At 41.6% G+C, this 24,800-nt stretch overlaps 2 protein-coding genes across 5 annotated transcripts in view; one reads left to right on the forward strand and one right to left on the reverse strand.

Moving 5' to 3' along the window:
- The window catches only part of tmprss4a (transmembrane serine protease 4a), a 191,796-nt gene that overhangs the window by 71,091 nt on the left and 95,905 nt on the right, over nucleotides 1-24,800 (reverse strand). The window lies entirely within an intron of this gene.
- Nucleotides 2,952-24,800, forward strand: part of dscaml1 (Down syndrome cell adhesion molecule like 1) — a 99,172-nt gene continuing 77,323 nt past the window's right edge. For both annotated transcript variants that reach the window (XM_062418882.1, XM_062418883.1), the window contains exons 1-3: nucleotides 2,952-3,087; nucleotides 12,293-12,613; nucleotides 20,219-20,365. In XM_062418882.1, coding sequence (XP_062274866.1) covers nucleotides 3,045-3,087; nucleotides 12,293-12,613; nucleotides 20,219-20,365 — 511 coding nt within the window. In that variant the 5' untranslated portion in view covers nucleotides 2,952-3,044. The remainder of the gene's footprint in view (nucleotides 3,088-12,292; nucleotides 12,614-20,218; nucleotides 20,366-24,800) is intronic.

Genomic DNA, 24,800 nt, shown 5'->3' on the forward strand with positions numbered 1-24,800 from the left:
TATGTGTCCCCATCGTGTTTGTGGGTGTGCATGTTTGTGGTTCTGTTAGAGAGAGAGAGAGACAGAGAGAGAGAGAGAGAGAGAGAGAGAGAGAGAGAGAGAGAGAGAGAGAGAGAGAGAGAGAGAGAGAGAGACAGAGAGGGTGCGTGGGTGTGTGTGTTTCCACCTGTTACATAATAGAGAGTGGAGGCAGAGTATGCTGCCTTTCCTGCCACACTGAAGCGGCTCTTCAGTGGGTGTGAGAGAGGCCACAGCTTGCCTCAGCTCTATTCCACAACCAGGACTACTTTTGGTTTCAACACTCAAGCATCGCATTTTATCACTGAGTGATACACAGAGGAAGTGATAGTGGAGGTTAGAAAGGGGTTCGTGTCAAGTAGATGTTTGTCAGATAAATATTGTGACTGAATGGACAATGACTAGAGTGTGGTTGGTCTGAAATGGATCAACAACAATCAGCAGTGCTTTGGTATTCATTTTATTGTGAGTTCATAAACTAAATGGCAGGAGGAGAGGATTGAATGAGACAGGCTTTGAACCAATGCCATGCTGAGATCTCCACATGCAGTGGCGGAACAGGAGTGAAAAAATATATAAAGGGCACCTGATACATGCAGTGGGCAGAGAACAACTGTTAATGACCCAGTTTTGGTCAGTTGGGATATTCCTCTCAATAGACAAAAGAAGAAGATCTGAGCCTTCCTTCTCCACATCTGTTTTTAAGCTGGGTCTCGATCACCTTCAGTTTGGTGAATGAACGCTCAACTTATGCAGTTGTCACACATATATATATATATATGTGTGTATGTGTGTGTGTATGTGTGTGTATCCTGTATACATATTTTTAACTTTTTAACATGTGCATGCACACATTTAACTTCTACCGGACCTCACATCTAAATGCTAATGGCTAATGCAAACACACCTATCTCTCTCATCTCCCGGGTATTTTGCAGATCCCTTTGTATTGTCTTTAATTTTCTGTCTCTTCTTTGCATTCTGTAATCATAGAGTAACCCAGTGCTAAACTCCTTCTGTACATGTGCAAGTTAATCCAAGTTAAAGGATTGTAAATGCATTTTGAATAAAGATTTCTCTAATGATAATGTAGAGCATGCATACCAACCTAGAAAATACAGTCTACATACGTTAGGAATGCATCCTTAATAAAATTGTATCCATGCACTTGTTTTAATTGTAAAAAGCCTTAACATGTCACTTACCTCACAAACTGTAGTAGCATCAAGGTTCCAGCTTAAACTGCACTGGCCCAAACAATCTAAAGGGGGTGTGGCTGAGCTAAGTAGCAAGTAGTATTGTACTAAAATCAACTGAATGGAGTAATGTCAGCAACAATAACAACATGTTTTGTTTTATTAATGGCCAGCCCACATAAAAGATAGGCTACATTCATATCTACCATAATGGCCAGTTTACCCCATTGTATAATTCTAGTTTTATTCAATTCAAGTTTATTTATATAGTGCCAAATCACAACAAAAGTTATCTCAAGGCACTTTTCACATAGAACAGGTCTAGACCGTCCTCTTTAAAGGCCACAGTATTTCATCTTCACTTGAAGTTCACTTCACAATGCTTTCTCCCATACAGGGCAACCTATAGGGCACATCAACATGTTTTTCTTTCATTGAAAGAGCACCCAATTCTGCACTCTGTGGAACCCCAAATTTGCACTTTTCTACTTTTTTTCATTTGAAGGGCACCCATACCTCTAGCTCACCCCACAACAATGACAACTAATAGGTCACCAATTACATCTTGTGGGGTTACTTTACAGGGCACTATCCCTCTTCTTCCACTGAAAGGACACCCGTAAGGGCACATCATTACAGTGTGTCACATATAGAGGAGCTCTGTGAAGGGCGCTTTATCCCAAATTATCCATAACTAAGACAGCAATTACAAAACTTTGGTATGGTTTCTCCTTTGTGTGGGCAACTTGGAGGGCATTTTATCATGTTTGCGGTTCTCTGGGGGCACCTTAGAGGGCACTTTGCAAAATCAAGCAGGTGTGACTGCAGTGTTTGAAAGTCGTTTGGGAAAGTCACATTTCTGTCCGTTTCCCTTTTTACACCTCTTGTCTGACACTCAAAGTCAACTTAAATATTTACGAGTTCTGTGGCCATATGTTTGTGAATATTTTGAGTTATATTTTTAATATTTGGGATAGATGGAAAGTATGTTCAGAGACCATTGTGGCACGGTTCTCGTGTCCATGATCTTGTTTCCTGTCAATATTTTCTGTTGCGCAATGCTAAGATGGACTGTGCGTCTTTAAGCGCACACTTTCTTTCTGTGTTTGTATGTGTATGAGAGACAGACAGGGAGAGATTCAAACAGCGACATTCACAGATATAATAAAATATCGGCGAATAAAGTATTGATGAATTTATTAAGAGTGAGGCGATTTGAAGGCCACGAGTGTTGGGTTGTCACGCAGAGTATCCCCACACATCATCACTGAAACAGAGGCTCATTTATAACTTTACAATGGCATGTTCTCTGTGCGCCACTGCACAGAAAATGACAAGTGATTTATGGACATGTTGATTTACATAGGAAATACGCGCATGTGTTTTCCTCCAACTGCCGTTTTCTGAACTTCCTCTAATAAAGACAAGATCTACACGACTTTTAGAACAAGGGATTTTGAACTTTGCCATTGGGACTTCGTCTCTCTGCTGGATTAAAGCATCAATCCAGTGCGAGTTCCACTGGTTTTGGTTTCGTCCCCTGTTAGTACGTATAGCTCACCTCTCCATCACGGCGCATCATTAGGATACCGGGGGTGGGGCGACAGCAGCCTGTCCCGGTAAGGGGAGGAGAGAACAGGGAACAGAGGCGGTACTTTCTCCGCGGCTCGTTTCTCGGCGCTGGAGAGTGTGGGACCAGGGCTGGAGAGACCGCCGGGGAGCATCAGCAGAACCAGTCCAGCACGGAGCCTCGCCTGGCCGACCGCTGCGCCGTGCACTCTTCTTGGGGACTGCACAACATTCCTGTGAAATATAACTGCTTTTAATGGCATGTGGCTTGTAACTTTACTTCTGCTGTATTCTTTGCAAGAAGGTAGGTTGGAAATGTGTCTTTCAAGTGTTGCTTATCTGCATGCTGTCTCCTCTCCAGTGCAATGCTGAAGTTGGTTGTGCGTGTTTATTAGCTTGACAGTTTGATAAATGTTGTCAGATTGAACTGATACAGTTGACAAAAGAAAGGCCGATATGTCAAATCAAACTCTAAATCGTCTTTAGAGCAAGACTGATAACTTTTTCTTGATGTTTTTGAGAGAATGCTTTCCAGATCAGCCTTCATTTTCCTCCTGGCTAGGTGCTCGGATTCATCTTACGTTCTCAGTGTATCGAGCTGATAATATGATTTAAAATGATCAGGGGAGCTAATTATGAGCATGAAATCAATATGCACTTCATTTGGATGACCACTGAGAAAACCCACAAAGATCTCCAAAGTGCACACTGTGGTCGTTAAGACGAAAAAAGATAACGGCATTTGCATTTTGAATGATGAATATGTGGAGGTGTCGTGAATATGGAGGCTGTTGAATAGGAGGAGAGGCTGATAAGGATCTGCAGGCGCGCGCACAGATACACGGGCGACCTCGAGCGCTGCTGGCCACAGCTGTAGGGTGTTTACACGCAAAAGTCCGAGGGGGCAGAGGACTTTAATGTATTTGCTGACTTTTCTGCCCTGTCCCAACACAAATAAGACGCTGTAGTGTGTGTGTGTGTGTGTGTGTGTGTGTGTGTGTGTGTGTGTGTGTGTGTGTGTGTGTGTGTGTGTGTGTGTGTGTGTGTGTGAGAGAGAGAGAGAGAGAGAGAGAGAGAGAGAGGGAGAGAGAGGGAGGGGGTCCCCAGGGGTTAAAGCACCCTTTTTATCAGTTATTTTTTTGGAGAAGGAACACTAAATAGCGCATAAACGCCACTTTGTGTGTGTATGTGTGTTGGAGAGTATGTGCTGGCTGTGTGGCAATACATTTAACGAGAGACGTGTGAACTGATGCTGGCCTTTAATTTGCAGATAATGTGCCCCAGTTGTATATTTAAAAGATGAAGTCGTATGTTACAGTTTATTTTCTTTGATAAGATGTAGGAGTGCCAGTATATGCATACTCTGTTGTTATCTACCCTGGTCTAATTATTCATCCACCATTTTCTGTGGCTCCAGATTCTACTGATTGGCTTTGCTCTAAATACTGCAGATAGGAGAGAATGACTCAGTTTGCCTTTAAATATAAAATGTCTTTTTAGATGTGAATTTCTATTACTTCCTAACAAGCACTCAATTGGTAAAAGAACCAAGATTGTATACTTCACTTTTATTTTTTAGGAACGGGTCTGTAGCTGGAGATGCCTCAGTTAAAACCTTATTAGATAACAACATTCAAATAATCTTCACAATTTGTTCATAATTGTGGGTATAATGTATGTTTCATGGGCCATGGTCTCCATATTTGGCCTTGGCAGTGCCCTCTGCCAGGTTGCAGCTGCGGCGAGGACTTCTGTGCTGTTTTTGTTGTTTGTAATTGGATTACAGGGTCTATTTCGATTCTACACACTGTACATCGCCCTGTCCCGTGACTGAACGAGATGTACTGTGTGTGTGTGTGTGTGTGTGTGTGTGTGTGTGTGTGTGTGTGTGTGTGTGTGTGTGCGCGCGTGCGTGCGTGTGTGTGTGGTGAAGGGGAGGGGTGTCGGGGGCTGCAAACAGCCACTGGAGCGGAAAGAGTGCTTGAGATGGGAGAGATGTAGATAACGCAGTGGAAAACAAACTTCCATTTTCCGTTGCTTTTCAACGCCATGTTCCGCTCATTTTGCACGAATCAACTGTGATGTATTGTTTTATGTGGCTGCTGTGTATTTTAGATATGTGTAATTTTTTAATAAACTTTATTTTAAGGAAATAAAGGTAGGTCTATTATCATACATGCATATGCATTAGTACTGCGTATTTTCCTGGCTCGGCCGCGCCTCCTAGAATAGCACACAAGTTTCTGCTTATTTTTCCCCTCATCATTATGATGTTTACGAGTACATTTTTAAGAGAATTTAGTTTTTTTTAAATATATTTTTTCCTGCAATTTCCCCCTGGCATTCCACATGCATGTAGTTATTACTGACCGTTTGTTGCTTTGGTTTGGCTGCATATCAGCACACCTGCGCCCATGAGTGCGGAGAGGAGGGGGAGAGGAGAGGAGAGGGATGGATAGATAGATAGAGGAAGATAGGTGGGGGGGAAGAACACACTCATTCTTCTTTGTCATGATTTGGTAGGCTGCTTGTGATTTTATGGAAATAAAATTGAGACAAACTCAGCTGAGGACTGTGTGGGAATCCGCGTCTGGGCCTGATAGGCCAGAAAGAGGGCCTGAGAAATTGGAAAAGGTTGAAATTATTTTTTACAATTAATGTCTTTATAATTTAATTAGAGAAAGGACGTTCGTTTTAGTGTGGAATTAGAGGAGACTAAATCAGTAATTGTACAAATGTCAAAGAAAAACGTCATGGAGCGATCGAGATGGAGTGAGAGCTCTTGCTATAATTATTTCATCAATTAATGGGATTCCGGTTTTATCCAGTTTCGGTCGTCAGGGCCTCCTGCAACACATATTCGACATTCAACTGAATATTGACTGTATTGTATTGTAAGAATGTAAAACTCTTTGGCTTTTGCTTCGTGCTTGCATTTTATTTTTATTTGGCCATTTGGTGGACTGAGCAACGTGCCCCCCCCCCCCCCCCCCCTTATTTCATTTATTTAGACACGTAATGTATGTGTGTCTGTGATCAGATCAAATTATGCCAATGATTTTCTTTCATTTATGCATATTTATTTCCTGATTTTACTGAAGAAGACACAGCATTTCACGACCATAACATGTGTACATTTATGTGGTACGAAGGATAGTTTTGTTGTATCACACCTGCTGTGAGATCACCTGTAAGTCGCAGTTCAGTGTGTTTTCTCATGCCTTTACAAGTGACTCTTATGTATTCTTCAGGCCGACCTGATCCGCTGATCTGCAGTGTTGCAGGCTGTGTGTACATTTGGAATCAAAACAGATACAGACTAGAGAAGAAGTGCTCGGAGGGGGGAGCCCAGTAATTGCGGTATGAGTCAGACTCTGGTGGCTACTAGGCTACACCCGCAAGATGCACTCAGAGATGTTGCGTCTGGATTGAACAAACGGGGTAATTCTACTGGCTGATTGAAGTAGTATGACAACAACTCCGGAGTTTTTTTTTCTTTCATTCTGTCTTTCTCTCTTTAAAATCATGCAATGATGTGGGAAGAAGTTGTTTATATTTGGGTACTGGAAGGTGGCTGTTTTTTAATTCCACGTAGAAGTCCCCTTAAACTAAAAAGAAGTCAAAGAAATCGTGTCACTAAAGGACAGTAAAAGGTGACACACACACACACACACACACACACACACACACACACACACACACACACACACACACCCCCCCCCCCCCCCATATTTAAAGATTTGTTTAGAATAACTTCACATAGTCAAACCGAAGTGAGATTAATAATCTGGATGGAATTCATCTTGTCACATCATACCAAAACATCAAAAAGGCCACCATATGTCTTATTCCTCCGGCTCTGAGTCCCACAGCGCCTGCACAACCTGTCAGTTTTCTTGGAGAGAGACAGCTCCACAGTATAATAGCTACATGTCACTCTCAGGTTAACTTGCCTCCCTCGTTGTGCTCGGGCGAGCAAAGCCTGTTTTCATTGTCAAGTGTTGGCGCTCTGCTTTTGGCAGTTGAATGGTGCAGCACAAACACGTCCATCTGAACGAGTCATTCGGTCTCATATTCAGTCTGAACATTTTGTTTGTCCTGAAACAAATGAGCACGTCGGCCAGTTGGAATGACATGATCATTGCAGTGCAATGAAGGCGCATTAAGGCGGATCTCTGCACTTTTATCAAACCAGGAAAGTCTTTGAATGAATGTGGCTGGGTTTGTTTGACGAAATTTAGATGTTTACAAGTGAACAATAATGCACGAAAGCACTTGATAAGAGATATAATGTAATCGCAAATCTCTTATAAAGAGCAATATTACACACGGAGAAGTGGATTGTGACCGCTCACTCAACAGGTTTTACGCACAACAGTAGTGTCCGGTAGCCAGCTGTCCTCTCAGTTACGCACGGAGAGAGAGAGGGGTTGGGTATGTCTTCAACGACAGCCCCTCCCCAAAACTTTGGTATCTCACAATCAACTCTCTCTCTCTCTCTCTCTCTCTCTCTCTCTCTCTCTCTCTCTCTCTCTCTCTCTCTCTCTCTCTCTCTCTCTCTCTCTCTCTCTGTCTCTCTTTCTCTCTCCTTTTTTGCTTACTATCAAACAATTTATGGCGCTGTCTCTGGGGGACAGTCGAAAAAAAAAAAACACATCTCTACAAATCTGACATTCACTCCAACAGTGGAAATCATCCTTTTGAAGTGGGAGATGTGAATTTTCAAATGCTGAAATTCAGCCTAATATTTTACTGACACTGCATAAACTGTGTATAGGGGTTGTTTACCACCCCGCCATTCCCCTCCCCTGTATGCTTGTGCCTGTTTGTGTGCATAGATAGTGTATTCCCATCCCTAATATCATACCATGCAGTGAAATGACACTGTGTTAGAAATGATTTCCTTTCTGACTGCATACAAAAGCAGAGACACTTTGTCATGCAGCCCTAATGCATATCTCAATCTGGAGTCATTGTATAGTAAATGAGCAGCACCCTCTATCAAACATGATCATATCTTTTGCCTTTTATGTTCTACCATGTTTCTGTAGCACCACTGCAAAGACTGTATTGCCATGGCCTTCAATACTTAAGCTGTTATTTGGCCTGAATGTGTTTTGTGTGCTGTTATCTGTAGTGCTACATGGCTCACCACATAGGAAATCTACTTGCTATTTTGAACGTATATATACAATCAGAAATGTATTTATGTGACTTTGTGTGTGTGTGTTTGAAGGAGAGAGAGAGCGAGAGGGAGATGGAGAGGGATTTATAGCCCTGTTTTTCTATGCACGTGATGGTATGAATATCAGTTTGTGTGTGTCTGTGTGTGTGTGTGTGTGTGTGCGTGCGTGCGTGCGTGCGTGCGTGCGTGCGTGCGTGTGTGTGTCTGAATGAATGTAGATGAGACAGAAAAAGCTGCATTATGCATAGCGGTTCACCATAGGCAATATCCTTGCTTCTCCAGTATACATATTCATACTCAATTTTCATATCCACTGCAAAAACAGGAAGAAAGTGCAAATGTATTTGAGTGTACAGCAAAGAAAGATTTGAGTCAAAAAGAAACAGAGGCAAAAAGAAAACTGAAGTTTAAAAAAAGAGGAATAAAGGGACGGAAAGATTGCGAGGGGTTAAACTGACAGGGATGATGTTTCACCTAAAATCCCTTTAAACTTATTTATTATAATCAATGCATCCATGCTTTAAGAAAGCAATCAAAATACAGTTCATGAACGGATGAGTGCTGCTCCTTTGCTCCTTTTTTTGCTGGGGAATGGGTGAGATGGAAGCCTGGGGTTATGAAAGGACTCGGATAACCATCTGAGGTTAGATGTTATTGAAATAAAGAGGACAAACTAGGTTATTGTGCTCCATGTTGCTTTGCATGAAATGTTTATAGCGGGTTATGATATTTGCTGTTAGCATTGGTTCTTTAGTTTCCTTTTGGTCATTTATAAATTTCACTCAAATTTCATGAAAGGTCTGGCATTACCGAACTGTTTGTGTCTTTAATCCCACTACTTTTTTACAGTTCACAATATTTTCAAATTAATATAATGCCTATGATCTCTGTCCTATTTACTTACCTCAACTGTCAGATGTCTTAAAGAGGTCAAGGCTCCAGGGTTTATGAGAAAAGATAAGAACTACATTATTGTTTGACAACAAATGAAACAAAAGTCTCTTATATCTGCATCATATCAGACATGACTCACAGCTGCAGCCTGGCGACCCTTTACGCTGGTTGACAAAGTTTTAAGACAAATCTTAACCTCTCTTTCACTCTCTTCCTAATTATTATTATTTTTTGGATGTTTGTCAAACTCTAAACCATCACTGCACTGAGAGACATGGTCAGCATCGTCACAATGGTCTTTTCTGCTGGAGGCCATAATGTGTGCAGTGTAGACCGGAGGTTGCTTCCCTGTGTTTGTTTGTACACATGTGTCTTTGCGTGTATGAGTGTATGTACTGTATGTGAACTCAGTGACCTGAATTCATACCATAGGACAAAGCGATTAGCCATCCCTTCATGAGCTGTTGCTTTTCAGGGGTTTGAGTTGTCGTTCGAGCTACTTTGAATTAGTTTGAGGCTATTTTTCATGACATCACTGGATGGTTTAATTTATTTATCAACAGATTATACAGTTTTGAAGCATATTGTGTGTTAGCAGTGGTTCCCAACCCATAAGGGGTCTAAGAAAAAAATTGGTATTGTGAGATGAAGACATATTTCTGCTGTAAAATGTTATGTTTATTTATTCAGACGTTGTCCCAATCTTTTCTTTAAAAAATACAGGATAATTTGAGCTCTGTAGGCATTTTAAAATTATTCATTTAAAACAAGTAAAAAATTGCAGGTCACATCAAACAGGTCACAAATGGAAGACAAGGGGTCACAAGTAGTGATTGCTTAATTTTAAAAGGGCAGTGCACAATCCAAAAAAAATTGGGATGGTCTAAAGGATTACATTATTATGTTACCATGTGAAAGGATAATATTCTGAATGCAAACATGGTGATTTCTTCTGTGTGGGCCCTCATAGCTAGAATAAGTTGTTTTTGTCATGAATATAAATTCTGCGTCTAAAAATAGCATTTGCCATCAGAGAGAAGCAGGTCACTGTCACTGGTATCATCTGCTAATAGTTTCCTCCATATTTGCTCGGTGTGCCAACACTTCAGTGTGTGTTCCTCACCCAGCAGCACATTGTGGTGCTCTCCGTGGTGCTGAAAGTGCAGATCAGTCAGCCTAGCAGCCTGTGAGAGTGATTGACATGGATTCGAATGGTAGGATGGATTGAACTTGACCTGAATTTGGATTTTTGAACACAGAGGATCTGCTCCAATTTTAGCTGGTAGGCAGGAGAACAATGACTTTGTACCTCCTCAGCATCTCCCCTGTGTCACACTCATACACGCACTTACAGTCTCATGCTCTGCACATGCATCCGAGCAGCGATCACAGCTTTTATCCTGCACACCTCAGCCTCTGCTGTTGGCTGACTTTGACATTAAGAACTGAGGCAGTCATTTAACATTAACCTCCCTATCCCTTTGACCTTACCACACACATACACACGCTCACTCAGTTGCATCCAAACACCTTTGGACCTGAGCACCTTACCCCAACCAGCCACCCGTGTCCTGTCTACAATATTGCACTCCTGCTTGGCTCCCCGATCCCTCCTTCCTCTCTACACCCACACATGCTTGAAAACCAGGGAAGTCGGACACCGGCCTCCCACGACAGTGCGATTACAGAGTGGATAGACTGTGTGTGTGTTAAATGTGAAAGGAGATTATGTGGGTTTAACTCTCTGCGTCTGGCATACAAATTCCAATCACATAACTTTGCCTGTCTCTACAGTGTGGCAGGAAAAGACCAGAGAAAGTGGATTTGTGTGTGTGTGTCTTGAACGGATATCTGTGAAGTGCAAAAGAATAATGGCAGATGTGAAACAAGAAAAAGAAGAGAAAAAGGATAAAAAGATAGAGGTAGAGATGGAAGCACAAAGTGGCCGACAGCAGACAATGGAGGACAGAGTGAAAATCACCTTATGTCAGTTAGAGTTTTATCCCTAATCCCTGCATTTCATTTTTGAGCCTTTCTTCATGTAATTCATCCTATTCATGCCATTTTATTAACACCATTATGTCATTGCATGTTACTATATATACTGCACAGAATTGATATAAAAATGGACTATTGTATCCACCATTCATCCATGTTCTTGCCATGTATTAAGATTTTAGAAAGACAGCCAGTGGGCTTCTGTCTTTCATTTTATAGCTGGTTACTAATGATATCCATTGATGTAGAGGATCTGTAGAAATTAGAGCCTAAATGACATCTGATAGTGCCTTTATATCTCCATTGATGTGTCTTAGCCAACACCCTATTTTCTCCCAGTGCAGTGAGAATTAAAGCGATAGGGCTAATCCAGGCATTGTTGACACAATCCAGGAAAAGGGATTAATTAAGTATCATTGTCTGAGAAGAAAATTCTCTGGCTCGGGGCACAGCGTCTTCCCCTGGTCTCCAGCCAAGCTGAGCTCAGCACTTCTTTGCACTCCTCTACACCCCCAATCCCTGCTGAACACCCCCCCCCCCCCCCACACCCAGTCCCAGCAAGCAAACACAGAAGAACACAGATCTTAAAAGACACCTTGCCGCCCACTTAAGCCTTGAAGAGGACGTTTTGAGTGAGCGAATATATGGTGGTCTATCTCCTGTAAGACAACTTGTCTGGCAGCAGCTCTTCATCTGTGCCACACTAGTGTTATTTTACAGCAAACATCTGTGGTGTCTCCTTGTAGCACATGTGTATGTGAACCATTTCCCCTACTAATGATAGCTAGCTTTCTAAAGGGCTCTTTGGATACATAAATTAGACTAGAGATACTAGGATAATGCATATGGGACGAGATGACAGGCTCCCATTTCGGCTTTAGGTGACTTAGATGCCTGTTGATCCAGTTTGTTTATGTGGGTGTCTTTGTAAGTTTGGCTTAGATCAGGTAGTGTTCTCAGTAATATTGTGAAGTTATGCTTGCTTTACAATAGTCCCGTGAACCAGAGAATAGACTTATGAAAGATGTCGTGAAAACATCTATGGAATACAGACAAATCAAATTTTGAGTAATTGTAGAATGTTGGTATTTCTCAATTACTTGTAGATTTTGTGGATTTAGTAATTGTATCTGTCATGGCACCATGAAAATAAAGATATATGATGCTCTTTTTTTTATTTTTTAGATTTTTTTGGCACAGACGCCTTTATTTAACAGTGGACAGACACAAGAGAGAGAGAAGGGGGTTTGACATGCAACAAAGGACCTCCGGTCGGGATTCGAACCGGGGTCAGCTGCGTATGTGGCATGCGCTCTAACCACTCGACCATCTGCGCGCCATGATGCTCTTCTCATACCTGACATGAATGATCTCTGTATGTCTGACACATACCAACCAACTAACAAACTGTTCTTTTCTCTCATCCTAACAGTCAACAGTGAGGATGTTGTCTCTCCGCGGCTGTACTTTGTGAACGCCTCCCTGCAGCGGGTGACCTTCTCCAGCTCGGTGGGGGTGTCCCTGCCCTGCCCTGCGGGCGGCGCCCCCCATGCCGTCCTGCGCTGGTACCTGGCTGCCGGAGACGACATTTACGACGTGCCCCATATCCGCCACGTGCATGCCAACGGCACCCTCCAGCTCTACCCATTCTCTCCCTCCGCCTATAATAGCATTATCCATGACAACGAGTACTTCTGCACTGCTGAGAACCAGGCAGGAAAGATTCGAAGCCCCAGCATCCACATCAAAGCAGGTGAGGGTGGGCACACTAGATGCAAACTAAGCCAACAGTCAAAGGGATAATTTTGTTTCAGAGGAACTTCACAGATTTTTCCTAGTTATGACATAAACTCATGAATGCTTTATGTCTCTAAGGTGTTTTGAATGGTGAGATTACCCTAGTTTAGCTCAGTGTTTGAATGTCTGTCAAATCAAATACAAATTCTGTCGAACTGCGCACAGAGACATGAACTTTGAACTATTGCTTGACAAAGTGATGAAACGCTGCCTTCCTTGACAGCCCCCTCCTTCTATTTAAAATCAGCCAGAGCGGGATTGAGGTCTATGAAGGGGCATGGCCCCGTACTATGATCACTCAATAGCAAACCCATTTGGCTTTTTAATACAAAATAGAGTGACACAATCCCACCTTCCAAAAGTTAGGAATATAAACATTTTGTGTGCATTCATATATCTTCAAATCTTTGGTATGATATAATCAAAATGAGGTAGCAATCTGTATTGCTGTTACATTTATACTATTGAGACAGTTTCTCATATAAATTGGTTATGAATTTGTTGTGTTTAAAGTAACCCCTGGAGTTTCTATGTAAACAAACAACAGCTAGGTTTATATTCACTATTTTTTATTAATATGGCTTATGTGGATCCCTGAGGCCTAACAAATGCAATGCATTTTCTTTCTCATAAAAAATGTGGTAAAAAAATGTTCATAAAAAACTCAAACATTTAAAATCTTACATTCTTTACATACATGTTTACCAGCTGGTAGTCTTCCTCTTCCCTGCATTTGTTGGTGCATTGCTACTCTTCTTTTCATGTTACTGCCACCAGTTGTCAATCAGAGGCTGTCAATTGAGTGAAACCATCCGTCACATCACTCGAATGCACATGCATGTGCCTCCTTGTGTTTGTGCAGACAATACTGGGACTCCATAGCACTCTTAGTGGTCAAAAACTCCACAAGGTACCTTTGACTATTCAAAAAACACAATGTAGTGTGTAATTACTGTTAATTATGTTATAATAGTAGTACAGAAGGGCTTCCTCTGGATTCCTCACCTATTGCACCAAAAAAGAGATGCCACAATTCCTCCTTCCAGTCATTCCTAAATATTTCACTTTGCTGCATCCTAAAAAAAATGTCAGAAGACCCTGCTTGGACAGGGATTACCTAGCTACAACCCAGCATCTGTAAATATGGTCACCCAAACGGAAGTCATATTGGCAATCTGAGACCAACAACTTCCCTCAGTGGGGGTGAGGTGTCACAAAGTGCTGTGCCTTGACCCTGTATATTAAAAATCCTCCAGAAGACAGACACACAGCCACACAGACAGTTGGTCTGGTGACCTGTCCGTGCTCTATGCCAAGGTCAAAGCTGGAGAGTGGTGCTGAACACACTGAGGGAAGGTGTTACTGCTCTTTCTTACACTCACAAACACACACACACACACACACACACACACACACACACACACACACACAAACACACACACACACACACACACACACACACACACACACACACACACACACACACACACGAACAACACACACACACACTTCACACCAGCCTGTGTGTAGCTCATGCCAGCAAGCCTCCTGTCTCCCAGTCTCTCCATCTGTCCATGGACTGGAAAGTCCCCTAACTACACACACACACAATTACACATACATACACACACAAATGCACACACACAGAGCCATTTTCGTCAAGCTGGCTCTCGGTGTTTAGTTGCCAGCTCTTTGTCAGGGTGTTTGGCAGGAAAGATTTTGGAGAGTCAGCCACAGACATGGAAAGATGTGAACAGAATCATGAAAAAAGTGGATTTTCAGGTCATGGTAATAGCCAGGCAGACATTTTGACTGTGTTGATCAATCCTGCATAAAGAGACAGTCAGCAGTTCCCTGTCACACTATGAACAAAATCATGCTGCTGAATTCTCTTCCATACCACCACACACACACACCCTCATATAAACACACACATATGGGCTGTGTGGTCCCTAGAGGAGGACAGTCCCTCCAGCGTGAGAGTGACCTTCTAGCTAGCCTCAGTGTTGGGATGACCTTCCCTCCCAAATAATTACAACAATTAATCAATTAAATGCTGAGGCAACCACAACTCCACAGCTCCATAACCAGGGCTCATGTGCATGTGTGTACACCTCATTACCTCCAGAGTCCTACACAACACACACACACGCTCCCTTACAAGCTCACACACATGCACAACCCTACCGTTGCCATGGGCGACAGAGGCGTGAGCGCTAGGGTGTGGCACGCCCTGTCTCAGGTGGTGCAGGAGAATGATGACAGCTGACAGCTCGCAGTGTGACACCCCCCAAAAAATCTGCCCCACCCCCACTCTCCCTCACCATCCGTCTCTCTCTCTCTCTCCCTTTCCCTTCTCTTCACATCTTCACATCTCTCTTTCCCTCCCCCTCTTTCTCACCCTCTCCCATGCATGCTGATTGTGTTCCAATAATAGCACGAGCACCTGTCTGGATAGCACTACATTTATGAAAGTCACTATGTGGGCTGCTTGTTTTCCTGTATATGTTTTTATTTGGCTCTGTCATCGCTACCAATCAAGTTTTCTGTTTTCATTTTTTAATCTAGCTTATCTCATTGGACCTTTCTTAATCTCCATCTTTTGCAGATATTTATTTTTTGGTTAAAAAATGTTAAAAAAAAAAAATGTAAAAAATAAAATAAAAAAGGCCTTAATCCAGTTCCAGAGTGATCTGCCAAAATATTATAATTATGTATATTTGTAAGAATTTTAAACAGAAATAATCACCATAAATTGAGGTGTAAATGGCACTCTAACTTCAGGTGCATCTTCAATTTGTGCTTTATCCCGGACTGGTGAATTATCCAGCTGAGGTTCTTAAAAGATAATACCATTGTCTATTTATGGTTTTAGCCCCTTTTTACTATACATCTATTTACTATATTAATCTATACTACTAAACTATACTACTCATGTGAACTTCAAAAAAGTATGTACCTGTAATACAAAGAACTAGCAAACTATTGAAGCTTGCTTGTGTTGTACAGTAAGACTCATCATCATGTCTGCATTCATTTTTGCTCATTCCATTGTTACATACTGTAGTGAGACAATTTAAATCCAGATTGGTTTGAAAAACCTGCACCACATTACCTCCAAAACAAGTATGTTCATAAAACTCAGTGCAGACTTGACATTCAGTGAGAAAGCATGCACAATTGAACTAAGTTCAGCATATTTATTCATGTTGGAAAGATTCTTGCTGTCTATCATTCGTTTTATATATAGACTTTTCCCCCAATACTAATTCTTACTAAAGCTGTTTTTTTTTTTTCCTAAACTGATGTATAGTTAGTTCTTTCAAAGCCTCATTATCTGAAGATATCATGCTAACTTTCCTGCAGTGGAAGTTAATTTTGCACTCAGAAAAAGACCCAAACCAAGGAAAATGTAACAATGAGTTTCATAACATGCAAAAATATGGTATATAAAATATGATGAAGATTTTTTTTCTCCCCAAAATAGTTGTCATATTCTTAAAACATAGTTTTCATTTAATGTTTTAGTTACCTGGCTATCTGAAATTTGACCTTTTAGGCAAATGACACCGAAGCTCTGCTTTTCAAATACTGTACACTTACAGCTTCCTCAAACTAAATGTTAATAGGAACAGTTAACAGACAGTTTCAGTGTGTTGTTTTAAGGAGAATATGATACATGCCTTTCTCAGTTTTTGAGCTGAATTGTGTTTAAGTAAACACATCTTTCCACCTATTGTACCTCTCACAAGGATAAGGAAAGAAATCAGTTTATCAGTGGTCAAAGCCAGTATTATCATAGATAGAAGGCAGAGAAAATCAATTTCACATTGACAAAAAGATTCCGCACTAAGCCATTATTGTGAATAAGACCTTGATCCCTAAAGCAAAGTTTTTTTGTGGGTATGTAACGTATCCAACAGTTTGACAACTGTGTGTGGCCTCAGGAATAAGGCCTTCCTGTATTTTAAAGATTTCCTCTCCTCGCCTCTCCTCTCCTCTGTCTTCACTTTTTTTTCCCTTCAGGCTACACGTCATTTTCACTATTGGTAATAAGTTAGGACCCAGTGACATATGTGTGAGTTTATTCTAGGAATGGAAACACACCTTTAACAAGTACAGTTAGCCAATGCAGCCTGTAGAAAAGTATTATGTCGGATTCTTTGGGTTTCATGGTTTGTGCACCCAACACCTCCTTACACAAATGTAATAGAATGAAATGAGGACACCTGTTCAATGAACTCACCTCATCTCCCTTTTGTCCTGACTAAAACACACAAACCTGTGCAGATCAGGGCCAAGACAGCAGGTGTTTAGATCCATCTGCCCTCCTCATCTTTTCCCTGGCTGACATTTCCTTACTAATACAGTAAGTAGGGTCCTTGAACCTGATACACAAGGACTGTTTTTTTTCTCATTCTATCCATTCAGTAACAAAACCTGCATCCATTCATTTCTCCTGTATTTCAATATTTTTTTCCTTCTCTATCTTTCTCCTTCTGTGTTTTTGCTGCTCACTTTATGAATAAGTAAATGCAGTATTTGGTTTCCCCGTCGTTAATTATTGAAGCGACAGTGATACAGGACTTGCCTCCCAGTGCGCCCAGTGCACCAGACCCATGTTTTAGCTCGTTCCTAGGCAACCAGGCTGCATATATTCAGGCATCAGTAACATCCTAATGATTCTGCTGCGCATGTGATGAGGGGGAGTGCAATTTACACACAAATCAGTTGGGCTACCATTTGCATCTTGTCACAAAGCTTAAAAGAATGAATATGTAATGTTTTTTTTTCTCCTCTGTGTCTTTCATATCTTGGAATAGGAACGTGTGTTAAATGACAATGCTATCACAACACTTGCTTATTGGAGCTGGTTACATGGCTGTGTACAAGGGCATGTTGCCATACAAGGCTTATTTGACTGATTTTAATAGGGATAGGAGTGGTTGAAAAACAATTTCTTAGATGTTAGGAGTGTAGGACAAGGTGGGGTCAAAGCACTGGAAGTACAAACTCAGGGCGACCTTGACTGGATTTGAACCCCCACTGAATTGACATGTGGTGACGGTCATCCTCGTACCAAACATTTACAAGCTGTCAAGCTGATTTTAAACACTCTATGAGAGGCTCAGTGGGTACTGGGGATTTTCCCTGCTATTGATGAGAGGCAGCAGGGTCAATCAGAGAGTAAATAAATGATTGAAAGAATTGGCTTGGCCACAGCAGCCGAGGCTACTCAGTCGATCCTTGCTATTGATCTGAAGGTAGATGACATCATTGAGAGGCAGGGGCTGTTTAAATGAAGGATTGAAATGAAGACTTGATTGGAATTATTTGTCCTTTAGCTTTGATTTGTTTACAAATGAGGCTTCAGCTCACATTAGTGGCCTATGTGTCAGCTGACCAAAGTGGAAAGTGAGATGCTCTCCAGAGGACGTCTTACTGCTACCACTAATTGTGTTGGAGCACAAAGTAGCATAGTAACAACCGCGACCATCTTCTAATGGTTTGGTAATTCAAGAGCCCAAAATACCTCATCGGTCACATGTATGGTACAAGGTTACATTTCAACAATTTTGACAAAATACTCCAGTTGTAGCTCCTTCACAAACCAGGAGAAAAGAAAAAAGGGGTCCACGGTTCAACCAATTATGAAAAAGTAGAACAGGGTAAAAGCAATGGATGGAATCAGACAAAGACTTGGGAGATTAAACCTCAGACTTTAAGGTGAAAGACTCCCCCCCTTTAGGACAAGGACATTGGCTTTGGTTCCACTGGGTTCCAGTGACAGTGGCGGCTGGCATAAAGCATTATTAATGACCAAGGAAACTGGCCTTCAGGCTAGGCGTTAATTATATCACTGGAGAGCTGGGGGAGAGAGTGAACACATCAGAGGGTGGGGCCTCCCCCGTGTTGTGTGTGTATGTGTGTTTTACATTGTTAAGCCATTACTGTCCTCATTTCTAAGGGAGGCCTGGTTGAATAGCAGTGATAGATTGTGTTAGATTGTGATGCCAGAAACACTCCCCAGCATCAGCCTTTTCTTGGGCCCCATCTGATTCCTGTAATTGTGTTTTCCTCATCTTACGCATATCAGATAGCCTCATTTTTGACTCATGTCAAAGTTACTCGAGAAAGATTTGGCAATGGTCCTTTATAAAAATGAGATCAGAATGGAGGGTAAGCCCACACAGTTGAGCTCAGTGTTCATTCAGTCAAGCTAGTGTGCCCTTGAACTACCTGTCTGTCCTCCTCACCAAAATAATCCATTAATTTAATTTCACTTTATGTAATTTATTTAATGAAAATGTATGCTCTGATTCAGCATTTCACATTCCTCACTAATCTAAATGTGACAGAGTTAACTGGAGAGATAATTTGGTTAGCTACAGGCTACTGTTTTCATCATTAAGCCTGTCTTAATCACCACCATCCTTTCTGTACACTGGCACAGATTCACAGCCCAGTGTTCTGCATGCCATGTGCAGGGGGTGTGTTTTTGATGCCTGGCGCCTGCATGTGACAGTTCAATTGGCCGTGAGCAACCCTCCATTTCTCGCCGTCTCATAGCATCTGTGGCGTTGTTCTTTAAAAGGCCAAGGGTCACTCACTGTGTATCCCCCTCAATGTAGCCTCAAGTCAGCCCTCCTTACAATCATAGTGAGACTTCAAATCTAGTGCTAAAGAAAAAAACATTGGCCTAATGTGGTCGAACAGAACAACAGACACATTTGTTTACTAGACCTGCCTGTGCTTTTCCCATGGGTTAAACAGGACAAATGTTAACTGTGTAAAAATGTATGTATGTATACTTATTAAATGTATATTTATTATATAAATCAATTGTTGTAGTTGCTGAAAGAAAATATATTCCCAACTATTTGATAACCGATTGTTTATTAAGCAAAAATGCCAAATATTCGCAGGCTCCTGCTCAACAACTATGACCTTTTGATGCTTTTCTCTTTTTTATATCATGAAAAATTGAATATCTTCAGGCTTTAGACAGTTGGTGAGACAAAACACACTACATAATGACATCAACTTGTGCATTAATTTTTCTGAAATGCATAATTGCATGGTAATATCTCTACCTTCCACAAATAGTTTGTTACCTGAAGGCCCAAAATGCCACAATTGCTCAACCAGCCTTGCAAATGCGACGATTTTAAGGTTTACTGCCTGTTATATAATTATAAATTGAATAGCTTTGGGTTTTGGACTGTTGGTTGGATAAAAAAGACAATTTGAAGGTGTCATTTTGGCCTCTGGGAAACAGTGATGGATATTTTTAACTATTCTCTGATTCTCTAATTAATTTTTAAAGTAAAGTAACTGACAGATTAATCAACACTTCCAGCCCTACTTTTAATCATAAAACATTTTCTCTCAGAAATCTCACTCTAGTTACATTATTGTCAATGTCAAAATTAGGCAAGATCAAGATAAAGTTTATTACATTCAGTGAGTCTTATTTTCCCTTTCTGACGCAGCGACTTTTACCACCAACTGACATTTTTCCAAATATTGACTAACTAGCTCTTTTCTCTCTACACACCAGTGTTCAGGGAGCCCTACACAGTTCGTGTGGCCGACCAGCGCTCCATGCGGGGTAATGTCGCCGTTTTCAAGTGCCTCATCCCCTCAGCCGTCCAGGAGTACGTCAGTGTCGTGTCCTGGGAGAAAGACACCGTCTCCATCGTCCCAGGTAAGAAATGAATCCATGGCCTCCTTGAGAGCCATTATAAATGAACAAATACATACACTTAGTCAATCTGCAGACTAAACCAGCCCCACATCAACCTTTTGCAATGCAGGCAGCATTGCAAAATGCACTCCTGCTCAAATACACTGTCACTGCGTAGTCATTCTTATGACCGTTGCTGAACTTTGGCTGTGCGTGCTGGCTGTGTTTGATCCGTTGGTCAATAACAATGGAAAGTAAATGATCTAATGTCATCTGTAGAGAAATGAGTTGTCTCTCCCGTTATTTTTAAACTGAGTGAATCCAGAAACGCAAATCCTGAGTTTTGTCATTGTGTTTAAAAAATTAGATTTTCCATCAAATCACCTCATTGTAATGGAGATTTCCTCCTCGTTTGCCTTGTTTGTGATCGCTGACGCCCCTCAATTGATACTAATCAATTTATTTGTGTCACTGGCATCTCTTATTTTGTCAGTGAGAGAAGATGGAGGAAGGTTTAAAAAATGGTGTAATAATTCAAAAAGAAGTCTGATGAAATGGCCTTTGCCTGGCACATCGCTGGCTCCTCACTCACTAACTGACACTGCTGTGGTTAATAGCTGTGTTACAAGGATAAATCAGGCATTAGTAGACATGTGCTCTTTGTGTGTGTGTGTGTGTTTGTGTGTATGTGAAGGACAGAGGGGTGTGTGGGCTGGGGGGGATCTAATTTGATGAGTGATAGATCTGTTTAGCTGCTCATCACAGTCACCCAAAAGAGAGCAGTCACACCTGTAGGGCTCTGCTGTGTCTGAAGCTGTTCTCTCTGGTGTATCAAAACATTTAATCTGATCCACTATTTAAATCATTCGATGTTAACTGAAGAATAAAAATACGAGTTTGAAAGTGACCCTCCTACACACTGCTGTATGTCTTTGCATTGGTGCTTACGTGTGCTATGTGTGTGTGTGTGTGTGTGTGTGTGTGTGTGTGTGTGTGTGTGTGTGTGTGTGTGTGTGTGCAGGTTTGTGTGGTGCAGTGTTAACATTTGCTCCATGAAGCAATGGCAAATTGCAGGGTGTCAGATGAGACTGTTTAGGTCAGAGGATACGTATTGCTCGCTCTGCCCCTTATCTCGCTCTCTGATACCGAACACCCCTTTCATCTCTCTCAATAGTGTGTGTGAGCATGTGTGTATAGAGGTGTGTTTGTGTGTCTCTTTGTATGGCTCTGTCCTTCACACGGGAGCACTCATTGATCCAGCACAGCTGTAGTGTGTGTGTGTGTATGTGTGTGTGTTTGTGGCCTGAGGGGGGTTTCCAGTCTGGATCGATAAAGCTTGCTGTTGGATTCCCCTCTCTCTTGTCACGGATCCCTCAGTGTGAGAGTGGTGAGACCGGGCCAGTCTGTTTGACTGATCGCTGTGTGTACGTGTGTGTGTGTGTGTGTGTGTGTGTGTGTGTGTGTGTGTGTGTGTGTGTTTGTGTGTGTGTGTGTGTGTGTGCATGTGCGTGTGCGTGTGTGTTTGTAAAAGCCACTGTATCATGACTGTGTGGTAAGAGCTCAGTGGGAGTATGTTATTGATCAACTGATGGACGTATTCGCTAAAACATGCACATATGAACAAGCGTGTGAGCGTGTGTGTGAAGATGCACACACACACATGAATAAAGAGAGGTTGAACAGCGCTCTGTAGGTAAGCTGATCAGGGCAAGTCATCCCTAAGCTTTCTTTTAAAAAAAAGTAATATATTTTGCCTATGAACATAATACATTACAGTACATTCACAGAATATTATAATTAATCATTTCATGGAAGACCAAGTTAGTTCATAAAGATGAGTCTTCTTGAATTTTGATCATTTCCAGATCTTCAAGAATTAAAAAATGTGATGGATTTATTTCTTATCAATTTACAGAAAACATAGTATAATATGCTGTATATTGTAAGTGGTAAAGAATATGAGACATCATCTGAATTTGCATTTGAAAAGGCTTGAGAGCTTTTTTGTTTTCCATCTTTTCTCCCTCTCTCTTTCTCTCTCTACGCCTGATGAGTAGGTCTTATTAGTAACACAGTGCTCCTCTTCTTCCTCCCGTCCATCTTTGGCTCTAAGCCTCCTCTCATCTCTCTCCCTCCCTGGTACAGGCTGGTGGCCTGTGTCAGCATTGTGGCCCTTGCACACAGAGTGCACGTGTGCCCCCCGCCCCCCCCCCACCCTGCTACACTCCACCACACACCTCATCCATCCATCCATCCATCCATCCATCCATCCATCCACTCCATCTATCAGCTCCTGGTGGCATGTACAGCTTTCTCTCTTTCGATAGCACTCGAGATGCTCTAGTGGTTTGCCATTTACTAGAGACAGCGTATGCCAAGGTATTGGCTTGACAGGATGACACATGTCACACAGACGGCTGTGTTGGTCAATAAAGCTGAGTTTGAATGGGCTTTGATGAAGAGGCAGGAGGGTGTTTGCTGACAGCTCTCCTCACTGCAAGACGACCCTGCCTGGGTGTTGTGTCACTATTTGACAGCCAAATCTGTTTGCGTTGAGGCCCGTTCATGAAGCAATGTTGGGGGCGCAGATAGGCAGGCAGACAGTCAAACAGAGGAGGGCTTTGTGTGTTGACTGGCTATCCTGGGTTTTACTCCCTTGTCATACCTCTCTTTCTCCTGCTATCTCTCTATCTAGCCATGTCTCTCCCTCTAATTGATGGTTTGCTGGTGTTGCCGTCGGTTAGAAAATTAGCATTTGTGTGCCTGTCAGTTAGGGAACTGAAAGAGGATGCTCTGTTGACGGATGTGGATGAAGAAACTTGCCTGTGTGTGTGTGTGTTTGTGTGTGTGTGTGTGTCTCACTTTGTTAGTATCCATCTACTCCTCCAGTTGGAGCTTAAAACAGTGTGAGTTTTATCTGGTCACCATAGAAACGGGTGCGAACTGGCGGGCGGAATAAGGAAGGTGTGAGGATGCATCGCTGCCTAATTTTTATTAGTGCATCAACACGGCTCAGCTCCGCCACACTCGTGCACACACACACAGGCAGACAGGCACAAGGGCTCACACACAGATGCCATGGCTGCATATTCATGTACACTTCAGTGACAGGTAGCATAGATATACATATTGTCACTGTCATGCCATTTACCTGTTTGTATGTGAGTTGTAAAGTATGTGAGTATGTAAATACATTTAATCTTTCTTTCTTTCTTTCTTTCTTTCTTTCTTTCTTTCTTTCTTTCTTTCTTTCTTTCTTTCTTTCTTTCTTTCTTTCTTTCTTTCTTTCTTTCTTTCTTTCTTTCTTTCTTTCTTCGACTGCAGTTTTACAAGTTGAGAATTTCATGGTGCATGGTCTTGAATAGTTTGATGCTATGTGACTGTGTTGTTTATAGGTGACTCTGTGTTTGCAGTACATACAGCCTGGTAATAAGGGATCCTTCTTAAAAACAATTTTCTGTGTTATCTGTCTAATATATGTAAAAACATTACTATTACTATCACTGTTGTCTGGTATATCTTTATCAGTACACAAGGAGAATCTTCAGCACTTTGCTGATCTTTATCTTTAATGTTATTGTTATTTTAAATGAATTCCTCAAAATATGTTATCAATATGGCAAAGCAGACATGTAGACATATGTCAGGCCTGTTCATGAATATGTGCTTAATAATACCTTTTTATTTATTTTAGTTTTGTGGGAGTTAAGGAGAACATGGCAAGCACTACTCTATGTGTTTTTTCTAATGTTAAATGAATGAAGAAATTGGATAAATTATGAAAAGTTTTGTTTGCCACATTAGATCAGTTTTCTCGCTTATAGTATGAGGCTTACATTACAAATATTTACCATTGTTTGCCTATACAAAATGGTGACACATGAATATATACCTTTAACAACCCGATTGATAATTGTAGCTTGTTCAAAGGGTCCTTGTGTATTCATACAGTATGGCTGAGATTGTACAGTTCTGCGAGTCCTCTGCTATAAAATATGAAAAGATTGTGAGAGTACCAACAGTGAGGGACACAGAGTGATATGGAGATTTTTTATATATGTTTACTTATTTATTTATACTCTATTGAGGTATTGATTTGTTGATATAATGAAGAGAGAGAGAGTGGAGGGTGACGAGTATGTGGAAAAGTGTGATGTCTGTGTTTTTGCATTCATTGATTGAGGTTGTTTAATCCCCTCACACACACACACACACACACACACACACACACACACACACACACACACACACACACAAACACTCTGCCTCTCTCCCGCTCTCTTTGTGAAGTGTAGCGTCAGCTGCTGCTGCTTCTGTCCCAGTCTCCATTTTGTTGCCACTCTGCAGAGGCCCTACACTCTCTCCATCCACTCTTCTTAACTTTATCCCCCTCCCACCCCTCCTTCCTAGAGGCACTTATTAGGAGATGGTGAAGTGACAAAGCATCGTCTTTTTC

This window comes from Scomber scombrus, chromosome 5 (genome assembly GCF_963691925.1).
Source record: "Scomber scombrus chromosome 5, fScoSco1.1, whole genome shotgun sequence".
Lineage (NCBI taxonomy): Eukaryota > Metazoa > Chordata > Actinopteri > Scombriformes > Scombridae > Scomber > Scomber scombrus.